The sequence below is a fragment of the Dermacentor albipictus genome, unplaced genomic scaffold (genome assembly GCF_038994185.2).
Source record: "Dermacentor albipictus isolate Rhodes 1998 colony unplaced genomic scaffold, USDA_Dalb.pri_finalv2 scaffold_15, whole genome shotgun sequence".
In the NCBI taxonomy this organism is placed as follows: domain Eukaryota; kingdom Metazoa; phylum Arthropoda; class Arachnida; order Ixodida; family Ixodidae; genus Dermacentor; species Dermacentor albipictus.
The window spans coordinates 5,628,339-5,639,191 of record NW_027225569.1 but is presented as its reverse complement, the minus strand read 5'-3'; the positions used below and the strand labels follow the sequence as shown (position 1 = coordinate 5,639,191).

General features: G+C 47.1%; 1 protein-coding gene across 1 annotated transcript; it reads left to right on the top strand.

The window, feature by feature from the left end:
- Window positions 1–349: 349 nt before the first annotated feature.
- LOC135918518 (vacuolar protein sorting-associated protein 4A-like) lies at window positions 350–10,419 on the top strand. Its single transcript, XM_065452130.1, has 3 exons — window positions 350–597; window positions 8,384–8,864; window positions 9,576–10,419. Exons 1-3 carry the CDS (start codon window positions 419–421, stop codon window positions 10,197–10,199), a joined length of 1,284 nt encoding a protein of 427 aa, XP_065308202.1. The 5' UTR covers window positions 350–418; the 3' UTR covers window positions 10,200–10,419.
- The last annotated feature ends 434 nt before the right edge of the window (window positions 10,420–10,853 follow it).

Genomic DNA, 10,853 nt, shown 5'->3' with positions numbered 1-10,853 from the left:
CAAGTAAAAACTTCGACAAGCGAGCACAAAGTGGTCGCTTCTTTAGGGTCCACCGCACTGCAGGCAAAAGAGGACACGGTCAGATCACACCTGTGGAGGTAGAAATGTAGTGGCATTAGCTCTCAAAACTTCTTTCTTGTGCACCTTGATTTACAGCGCGCACGAATACGTGCATGAGTGCAGCCATACCTAAAATTGGCTTATTTTAGATTTGTCGAAATTCATCATTTGTTCCAGAACAGTAATCATCCCTTGATTGTCAGGAGGTTCACTTCGTATTTGACGAGACCCGGTCTATCAGCGGTTAGCATGCAGCGATGCCAGTTATTCAAGCGAGAAAGAAGAAGAAGACGAGAGGTCAGGGATTGCTAAATTCGACCGTTCCGTGTCCGACGCAAAATTCGCCTTCCCAGTGGAGATGAACCGCCTGAGCCGAGCTCGCAAGCACGCCGAGCGCGCTGCGTACTTGGAAATCGTGTCGAACGATCACGCGGCATCCCTGGCCCACTACACGCATGCCGTCATGCACCTGGAGAGCGCCCTGGAGATCATCCTCTGCCGCATGCGCGTGTGCGCTGCCAAGCTCGGGACGCTCAGGTGAGCGCAGCTGTGGGCAATATTTGGATATTTGAGCTATGACTCTATGGCCCTGTGGTCGCGAGCGACCGATTCTTCAAGGCTTGGTTTCCATAGCCGTGAAACACCTTCCCGACACCGTCACGACACAGGTGTCTCTTATGACAAAGCGTTCTGTGCCTGGTTTATTCTAGCAAAGTGCAGGCCAGTGACGTTGGCCCATGTTCTGAACACCCGCCGTGGTTGCTCAGTGGCTATGGTGTTGGGCTGCTGAGCACGAGGTCGCGGGATCGAATCCCGGCCACGGCGGCCGCATTTCGATGGGGGCGAAATGCGAAAACACCCGTGTACTTAGATTTAGGTGCACGTTAAAGAACCCCAGGTGGTCAAAATTTCCGGAGTCCCCCACTACGGCGTGCCTCATAATCAGAAAGTGGTTTTGGCACGTAAAACCCCATATATTATTATGTTCTGAACGTCGCCGGGCTCCTATTTTTTAAAAGCACCGCCTGGGAAACGCTGTCTCTCGTCCAATACCGGTGCCGTGACGGCCACGAGACGGGCCATTTGAAGGCTGTGGGAATCCAGCCCAACATTGCATCAAGCACAGTGGCGCTATATAATCTCGTGTTAATCATAGACAATTCTTTGAAGAAATCTCGGGACACCGGCGTCGAAAGTCGTCGCAGGGTGCTAGGAACGTCCTGGTATAACCGGTGTGAAGTACACGGACAATGTGTAGATAAAAACAGACGCACAAGAAGCGCCGGGTTTCGGGGCACAAAAAAACCCCGAAATTTTACCTACATGGTTTATAAGGTTCCCGCATCCGTATATGAACGTCTTATTGAATACGACAGTCTCTTCAGCTTCCCTTTAAGACATCGGGGATTTTCTAGCGATGCCTCTCTCCATGCCCCTCTCACCACCGTTCACGGCTTGTTGATCCCATAGATAATGCGGGCGTCGTTCTGACGAAGACCGAAAAGTCGCGAGAGAAATAGCATCGAAAGTTCGTCGCTACAAAATCGCAGCCCTGTATTTTATAACATGTCTGCATAAGTGTAAATGACACAAGAAAGTAAAGAAAATAAAAACCAGGGGACGATGAAAAAGAGTGGATATACAGTAGCACAATATCAACTGAACCTTTAAAGAAAGCACACACATTCACCTTTCTACAAGTCATGATAATTCTTTTTGTTAGCATAATCTGTGTGCTCATTCGGAATGGTAGCATTCTCTCTCTAAAAAAAAAAAGACTACAGAACCCACGTTCCGTGGGAATCGGTCGAAGCGGCGCGGTCGTTGGTGCATGCGAAGAACTCTGTTCAGCGACCATTTTCGACGTGGCACACCGGCTACGCCAACCACATTAGTTCCTCGGAAATAGTCCAGAATACCTCTGAGCCCATGTTTGTGCCCATGTTTTTGTTCGGGTCAGGATACATCGCGCCGTCTATACCACGGTACTAGGCAACAACACCCCCAACAACAGGCTTTTTAGGCTGCGAAAGTTTTGTTAACATTATTAACAACACTCTTTCACAGCGAGCTTGGCGCTTGATAGTGTTAACTGTTATGCTGTGTTGGGAGTATCTAGATGGTCGTGCGCACGTGCTCCGCCTTGCTCTCTATTTCCATATCTTTCTGCTTACCCTTTTCACCCAGCGTAGGGTAGCAAGTTGGATTTTGTTTTGGTCTGGTTCACCTCCCTGCTTTTCTTATGCATTTCATCTCTTTCTCCGTTTTGTTACGACACATAACTAGAACTTAATCCGCAACACAGAAAACACACGGATGGTGATTGGCAAGCACCGCTAACGCGTTTACATGCGCAATATTTCCCAAAGGTTGCGCCTGTCTGAAAAACAGACCTACAGGTATATTTTGGTAGTGCTAATTATACTGTTCTGTATGTATACTTTAACGTGTACCGAGGGCCTCAAATATGGCAGTCTTGAAGCGATGATGTAGGGTATGAGTGATTACTGACCAGTCGCATGGTCCTAAGCTGAAGTACTACAAGACGCCGGCGGGTAAAAAGACGTTCCCTATTCGCGGCCTTGGTGAAGTTGGCAAAATATTTAAGAGTTAATCCTGTACAGATACACTAATACCAGAAACGCTGAAGGAACATGACGCCTCTGTTGGCTAAACGATAAAGAACCGCAAGTGTAATGCGTGATGTGGGGTGTAGTCTCTGAGCTGTAGAAGTAGTGTTCCTCCTTTCCCTTTTAGAAATGCTAAGAAGTTATTTCCAGTGGACATGCCTTGCAAGCTCACAGGCTAGAATTTGTATATTGCATTAGGTGCCTTACAGTAATTAGTTAGAAGCATGATTAACCAATTTGGTACATAATGAAGCCTGTTAATTTTTTGAGCAAGGAATATTCGCCTTTCAGATTAATTATGCTGAATAATGGCATGGTGGTGCATGCCACGGGGGGTTTCTGAACATGTTTATAACGGTTAAAGAAAAGCACCACATGAATGAACGTCACGCAAACGTTGACCAAATTCAATTCCACTAATTTCCGCCCACCGTTGTAGCTCAGTAGCCTTGCAACGCTGAGCTCCAGGTCACGGGTTCAATGCATTCCGTGGCGGCAGTATTTCGATGGGGGTAAATGCAAAAACACTCGTGTGCCACGCATGGAATTCACGTTATTGAAACCCAGGTGGTCAAACGCTATCGTACGAAACACGCTATGTCGTATCAGAAATCCATATCCTGGTTTGGAGACGTAAAACTGCAGAAACTTTAATGTTTTTTGCATCAGCATCACGTGCGCAGAAGCAAAATTTCCATTTCGGCGGGTGGGTGAACTTTTGTCACGAGACCAGATTCAATGCGACGAAAGACTGGATAACAGATACATCTAAAATTAAATTATGAGGTTTTACATGCCAAAAGGACTACTTGATTGTGAGCACGCCATAGTGGCGGACTCCGGAAATTTGGACCACCTGGGGTTCTTAACATGCACCTAAATCTAAGTACACGGCTGTTTTGGCCCCATCGAAATGCGGCCGCCGTGGCCCAAATTCGATCCCGTGACCTCATGCTTAGCTGCCCAACAACATAACCAATAAGTAAGTAAATAAGGTTAACTGGGAAATATTTCTATTAATATAAGTGCAAGACTTTTATTGGAGCTAATGTGGAGCGTATTTTGAAGCATCCAACTGACTTTCACCGGTAAGGTAACTGAAACGGCTGCTCACCAGGTCTGGCCATATTGAGCTGACAAGCGCCGTGCATACAACGCCCACTAACGATCGTGTTTGCTATGCATTACATCGCTACGCACCGCAGAACGAGCTCAAATTTCAAGCAAAACTTTGTTTGCGCTTCCTCCCGGCGGCGCTGCCTTCCCAGCCGCAGTGCCGGTGCATATCGCACAAGTGCGCCTAGGTACAGCCAGTGCTGTGACGTGGCTCATAGTGGCACGTGACTTCGAGAATTATTCAAGGGAACATGTCTTATTTGTGTAATCTTTTGCCTCAACAGAAGAATTAAAATATGGAGAAATAATTAAACACAGAAACCGAATGTCTTCGTGTTTCTGTTGCACATTGCATAGTAGAGAGATGTCCTTCCTTTTCGTCAACTAGTTCCCACGTCGTGATGTCGTGCGTGCAGACAACGAAACTGTCATTTTCTGCCGTGTTACAGCACGGTATCATGCTCTGTGATCTGCTTGCGGCTTCCTCAGTGTAGCACTGACTTATACCGTTACTTAGGTGTTCTTGTCCACAGCGCACAAAATTGTGTGCCGCGCGAAAAGAGACAAACGCAACAGCTCGCGCGCGACACCTCAGCGGAAGTACGCTGCGCAGCAAAAAAGCAAGCGGAAAAAAGTGAAGAAGGCGGGTCCCGCGACGTATGGGTCACGCGATGCTCGAAGTCCGGTATGGGAGAACGCAGGGATGGAATTTCGCTTGCGGAGGCTAGACGGGGCAAGTGGAGAGAGCGTCGCTCTTGGCAGCTGCGCTCGCCTCCTGAGGTAATGGGTTTGCTTTGCTGAAATATTTCTAACTCGGCTAATAAAGAACCAATTTGAAAAATTCTTGCGGCAGAACGCTCCCAGTAGGGCACGTACCAAGTTCTAGCGTATAAACGAAATTTGCTTTGTGATCTGTGAGGAGCCTTTTTAAGAGGGCTTAATTTGTCGATCTCCAAAAAAGAAAGCGCGCGAGATCTGCAAGACTGTCAAATGACGAGGCGCTTTCATGCAGCGCTTTCATGCAGCCTTCGAACAAGATTGCCGTAATATACGATGAAGGATTGAAGGTAGTGGACCTGTCCTTCAGTTTGGGCAAGATAAGTTTCTTGCTGATGTGCTGATAGGGCCATGCAAGATATGGACAACTTCTCCGTTGGAACTCGTGAAACTGCTAGCGCATTGACCACTCGCAACATTTGGAAACGCCAAGGAGGGTGTGGCGGTGGGTCCGAAACGATCGTGTACTGGTGCGATAAACAACATGTAGCCTGTCGCCTGGTACCATGGTAACCATTCTTCTCGGTTGCACCTATACATACGTTCAGTCAGCATGCGTACCATGGAATATTCAAGTAACACTTGTTTGATGGCGCTAACATCGCTGGATAAGGAGCGTAATCAGGTGACAAATTGATAAGTAGCTCGGACTTTCTTTCATGGTTCGATAATTATATATTCCAGCAACTATGTTCATTGAAATAAAATGGCTGCATGTTGTTTTCTTTCTCTTTTTATTATTTTATGGCTAAAGCCTGAAATCCTTGTATTATGAAAAAATTGCCCATCCGGTGTTATGGCACCAATATTCAATGGCGCTAAAAGTGATGGTGCCCCCCAAGGCCGTTTGTAGCAGTCGAACCAACTACCTTTGGTTTTACTTAGAGCAAAATTTCTTAAACACATGTAATAGGATATAGTTAAGGCACCCGAACCACCGCCTTTGTCGTTGATTAACGCAAAGGTAATTCAGACGCTCAACCTTTTGTTTCAATGAAGACAAAGTTTGTTAACGAGCACTTAATAAAACATAGTTAATTGGGAAATCAAATATCACGTGTTGATCATTCTCATGAAGTTGCCATCCCTAGCTGCATCTTACCTAAGACTACCGCAGAGTGGAACCACTTTCCGCCTCTTATTGCCTGTATTGAAGACACGCCATCCTTCGAGATAGCCATCATCAAGCTTCTCATTGAACAGGCATCTGCATTATGATTTTTGCTTTTGGCTTGTACTTGTTTTTCTTTGCTTGTTTTGTTTTTCCACTTACTCCCTCTGTAACGGCCCTCTTGGCCCTGAGAGTATAGTAATGAATAAAAAAAGTTAAAACAGTCAAACCTACAACCTTTGATTTTAATTAAGCCAAAGTTTCTTAAAGCACACTTAATAAGATGTAGTTAATTAAGACAGTCGAACGAACGACCTCTGGTTTTAATTAAGGCAAAGTTTCTTAAAGCACAGTTAATAAGACATAGTTAATTAGGGCACTCAAACCCACTACCTTTGCATTTAATTAGGACAAAGCTTCTTAAAGCACAGTTAATAAAATATAGGTAATTAAGGCATTCGAAGACGCTACTATTCGTTTTAATCACGACAAAGTTTTTAAAGCAGAATAAATAACATATAGTTAGGAGACGAGAACCCACGAATTTTTGTTTTAATTAAGGCAATATTTCTTAAAGCACAGTTAATAAGGTATAGTAAATTAAGGCAGTCTAACCCACTACCGCTGGTTTTAATTAAGGCACAGTTACTTAAGGCACTCGAAACCACGACCTTTGGTTTTATTTAAGTCAACGTTTCTTTAAGCTCAGTTAATAAAATACAGTTAATTGAGACACTCGAACCCACTACGTTTGGTTCTAATTAAAGTAAAGCTAATTAAGCCACTTTACCCACGACCTTTGCGGGAGTGAAACCCATTGCCATTGCTTTTAAGAAAGGCAAGGTTTCTTAAAGCACAGTTAATAAGATGTAGTTGAATAATGCAGTCGATACCACGACCATTGCTGTTAATCAATACGTAATTAATTAAGGAACAGTTAATTAGGATAGAGGTAAGTAAGTCACTCAAACCCACGACCTTACTTGGCAGAAAACAATTTATATGAAGTAACAACGCGTTGCAATGACAATGAGAAGTTATTTAATGAATGTCTCGGGAGCGCGCAGGCTTTTGCCTTCATTCACTTTAGCCTATGCTAAAGTGACTGTCAACTTTTTTTTAATGCAGTCAACAACAATTCAGATTAACGTCTTGCGTTTCTGTTAACGGGAAGTTTAAAACGTACTTTGTTATTTATAGTCCGTTAAGATGATTGCAAAAAGAAAATAACATCTGATATGTACGTGGTGCGCAGCGCATACAGTGCACGTCCGACGACAGAGAAGCCGCTGACACGGCACTCGTCTACGTGTTTCTCGACTACTACGAGCGCACTCAAGAACGCCAATTTGGTAGCATTTGTGTACCGTACATATGTTTTGTATCTTGTCTTGAGGCAAGTTAGCTACAACGCCCTGCGTAGAGAAAGATAAACGGCACGAAAACCAGAACCAAGACACCCCCATGAGCGCGCAAGCAATTTTCCGCTAACTCACGAGGTGCAGTTCTGTATATTGGCTCAACTCGTTCATGGTGTATACTAAAATCCTGTTTACGAAAATCAGTCAATTTTATTAGATTAATAAAAGTTTCGCATCGGTTACACTGGTTCACGATATCAGCTGTTGCTATCAGTGCTGGCCATCTGAAGGGGTCACTTGGTTTCGAATAGGTTCGTCATTTTTGCCCTGAGCGGATTGCGTTACACCCGCTGCCCGATCTTTTTTTACCATTCGGAACGCTTCCAACTACGTGGAGCCGAACGTCCGTACTTCACCCTTAGGCAAAGGCCAAGAAAAGCGATGCCATAACAGAGGGTGTGACTAATTTCAACCTCTCCTCACCAATGTATCGGCACCTATCTCGTTAGGAAGCCGCCTATAGATGAGTAAAGGAGTGAATTGTGAGTAAGAGGCTATAAGCATGCTCAGCCATTCTGCCCTCCCCCCCCTCGTCCAGGAACATTCCAGACGCTAATATAGGAGTGCGTGGGTTGCTATACGAAGAACCATGTGATTTTGTACTTAGGGGGAGTGGCTAACTGACTGGCAAGCGAGAGCAGGCTGGGCGTGTTGATACATGACGAAAGTGCAGCAGCGCAAAACTAAGACAGTGACAGAGGGTGCCAGACACACACGCCTTTGTTGTGTCTCGCAGGCTCCTTGGCCGTCTTGGTTTCGCGAAACTAATAACTCAGAACCAAGCTTCAGTAGTCAATAGAGAGTTTAAAAACGACATCTGACTGTTTACTTGGATGCATGAAAAGTGACTTCACGCATGCTGCACTCGCGTTCTCGTTAAGACTTTAATAGAGCGTCTTCCATGGCAAACAAATAGGCGCCATCTGGTAAATAAGAATCATGCATCCGCGGCATCGGTGGTGTCTTTCGTCGTGCCTGAAAGCGCCAGAACAGAAAGTTGTTCTCAATAGTGAAAACGTTGTGCTAAGCTTTTTATGACGTGAAGCAGGCAAAAGTTCGCAGTAAATGGATGCGTGTCTGTCTTTGTGGCAAAGTGCAAGAACAACAGCCGCTGTTTCCGTTTCTGAAGAATGTGTGTGCGTGTTGCGTGAGTCCCACCAATGTCCCAATAGTGGGCCCTCGTATCGATACAAAAGTTACATTTCCTTAAATCACACATTTAGGAGCGGTACGTTTGCACTGTCGTCACACGTATTTGCTTTCCGCAGTGACTACGTGGCTTCGCCTGAGCGATGGGAGCGTATCTCCTTACCTCCCTGCCGCACCCGGACCGCAGACAAGCGCTACGTCTGCGAGATGGACGGCCTGGTCGTTCTGGGCCGCCACTGCGGTCGCTGCGTCGACGTCGGCTTTCCGGACGTGCTGCGGCAGCTCTTGCAGTTCATGCAGATCCCGAGCTTCGGCGGCTCCCGGACGCCCCCTAGCGACAGGCATAAGCCGTGGAGGACAGTGCTCCTCTCGGGTCCCGCGGCCACCGGCAAGCACAGCCTAGCGAGAGCCCTGAGCAGCGGCATCCGGGTCTGTTCGGTGTCCTACGTGTACGTGCCGGAGTTGTTGCGCAAGCCGCAGCTCAAGCTGGAGCTGACCGTCAGGAGCATCTTCGACGCCGCCGGAGCGGTGGTGCCGACGGTGGTCATCCTAGACAGGGTGGACGAGATATGCATGGCGGGAGCAGAGCACGCGTCCAAGGTATATGCAGTGTGAACAAAGAAGACGGGCTGGGTGGTTAAACATCAATGCTGACGTTTCTGTGAATGGCACAGGTTCGATATTTGTAAGGATAGCGCAACACGCTTTCAACGTTCCTCTCACGAAGTTTCGCCATGGCAAATTTGCAGGCAGGCGTGGCACGTAGATCATGCGGTGGCAGTCGTGTATGCAAAGTATCGTATAGCGACACGACATGGAAACAGCCGAAAGTTCAAAAAAAGCCCCGCGCCCTAGCCTCGCTTCCAGCAGGGCTAGGGTGCTTGTCGCTTGTCAAGGCCCCACTCACGAACCCATCGACTTAAGACGCTCTCCTTCCAACGACGCCGATTATGGCACTTGACCTCGGTAAAACATTCAGTGCCTCGAAGGAAGCTTGAAGAGGATGTAATGCATAGAGAGGTTCGAAGGTTGTGGAGAGAAAAATGAGGTATATAGTAGGGAGTGAACTGTCTTACAATTGAACACACCCCAACCAAACTATGAGACAGCGCGAAGACACAGCGAGTGTCGTGTTTTCTTGTATGTCTTCGCGTTGTCCTTCTCAGTGCGCTGCTTCACCACCAACGTATGGGGAATATACTCATGGTAATGCATATCCAGGGAGCTGCATAAATACTTGCATCGTGCTCTACTTCTCTTACTAATCGATACTCGGTCTTTTCCAACGTCATAAATCTTCGTGCATCCCAGGTCTTCTCCGAGTGCATACAAGATGTTCTCGACGACCCGGACGGCCACTCGGCGTCTCGCCGATACGTGATTGGCGTCACCAACAGCCCCTGGCTCCTGACCGCTGGCGTGCAGGCGTTGTTCCAGCGGCGAATCTACGTCCCGCTTCCCGACCACACGTGCCGGGCCACGATTGCGCAGCATCTCCTCTCGGGCTCCGACGGTTACGCGGCCTCCCTTTCACTCGGAGACATCGCGGACGCCACGCAGGGCTTCACGAGCACCGAGCTCGCCATGTGCTTGCGCAGCCCCTTCTGGCAGATCGAGTCGCGCGAGAAGCTCGACGAGCGGTTCGTGGACCTGGTCAGCGTCTCCGGTTTGGGACCCGCACGCTGCTGCTGCCTCTGTGTCGGAGAGGTCGAGCCGGACGAGGAACTGACGCCGCCGCAGTTGTCGAGCGTGTCGGAAACAGGCCCCGAATGTCCCAGCGCGACGCCGCTCATCGCCGTCGACGCTGAACTGCAGAAGGTCATTGGAGCCATGACCCGAGTGCTGGCGCAGAACGCGAGGCCTAGACCACCACTCCGAGGGGTGGCGGTGAGGACGTCGTCGAAATCGTCAGTGCGGAACTGCATTATTTGTTGACATTTGAAGATCTTTGGGGAGGGGTGGGGGATTTTTATCATTTATTCGTTTGATTCCTCCTACAATGAATCCGTGCCGATTTTTCTTTTAACGTGGTTCAATTAGTTACTTGTCATTAGAAATTTCAATTTTACCTTTTCTAATTACTGCCGGCTTAAGCGTGGTGCCATCAAACCACAATTCCGCGACATGAACTATAAATAAAAGTTTATTCTTCCGAGGTGTAGGAGCTGCTCTAGCATAGAGAGTGCATATTTTTGGGCGTAATTCAAATTGAGAACAAACTAAGCAGCTTTATTGTATCATTCAGGCACGTAGCCAGATCTCACGTTTGTTTAAACCTTTTGGAATGATGAAGGAGAGAGCGACAGGATGAGCGCAATGGCAAAATACAGAACCTTAATTCAGCGACGCCTTCATGTGAATAAGCTGGGACTGATTTACATTATTCTAACCGTGCGAGACATGGGACAAGAAAGCGCTTGTATCGTTCACACTGATGTTGCGTTTATTGGGCTGTTAAAAGACTACAAGCACGCTAGTCAACTTTCGATCGTTATTAAAAGTTAACTGTAGTCCAATAAGGCCGAAACTATGTAAGCAAATTCTAGTATAATACGTGCAAAGCACATGATTTGATTGAGGCACCCTGTA

Coding starts and splice junctions, on each gene's coding strand:
- LOC135918518 (XM_065452130.1), top strand. CDS start 419: ATGAACCGCCTGAGCCGAGCTCGCAAGCACGCCGAGCGCGCTGCGTAC. Junction 598..8,383: donor GCCAAGCTCGGGACGCTCAG/GTGAGCGCAGCT, acceptor TGCTTTCCGCAG/TGACTACGTGGCTTCGCCTG. Junction 8,865..9,575: donor GAGCAGAGCACGCGTCCAAG/GTATATGCAGTG, acceptor CGTGCATCCCAG/GTCTTCTCCGAGTGCATACA.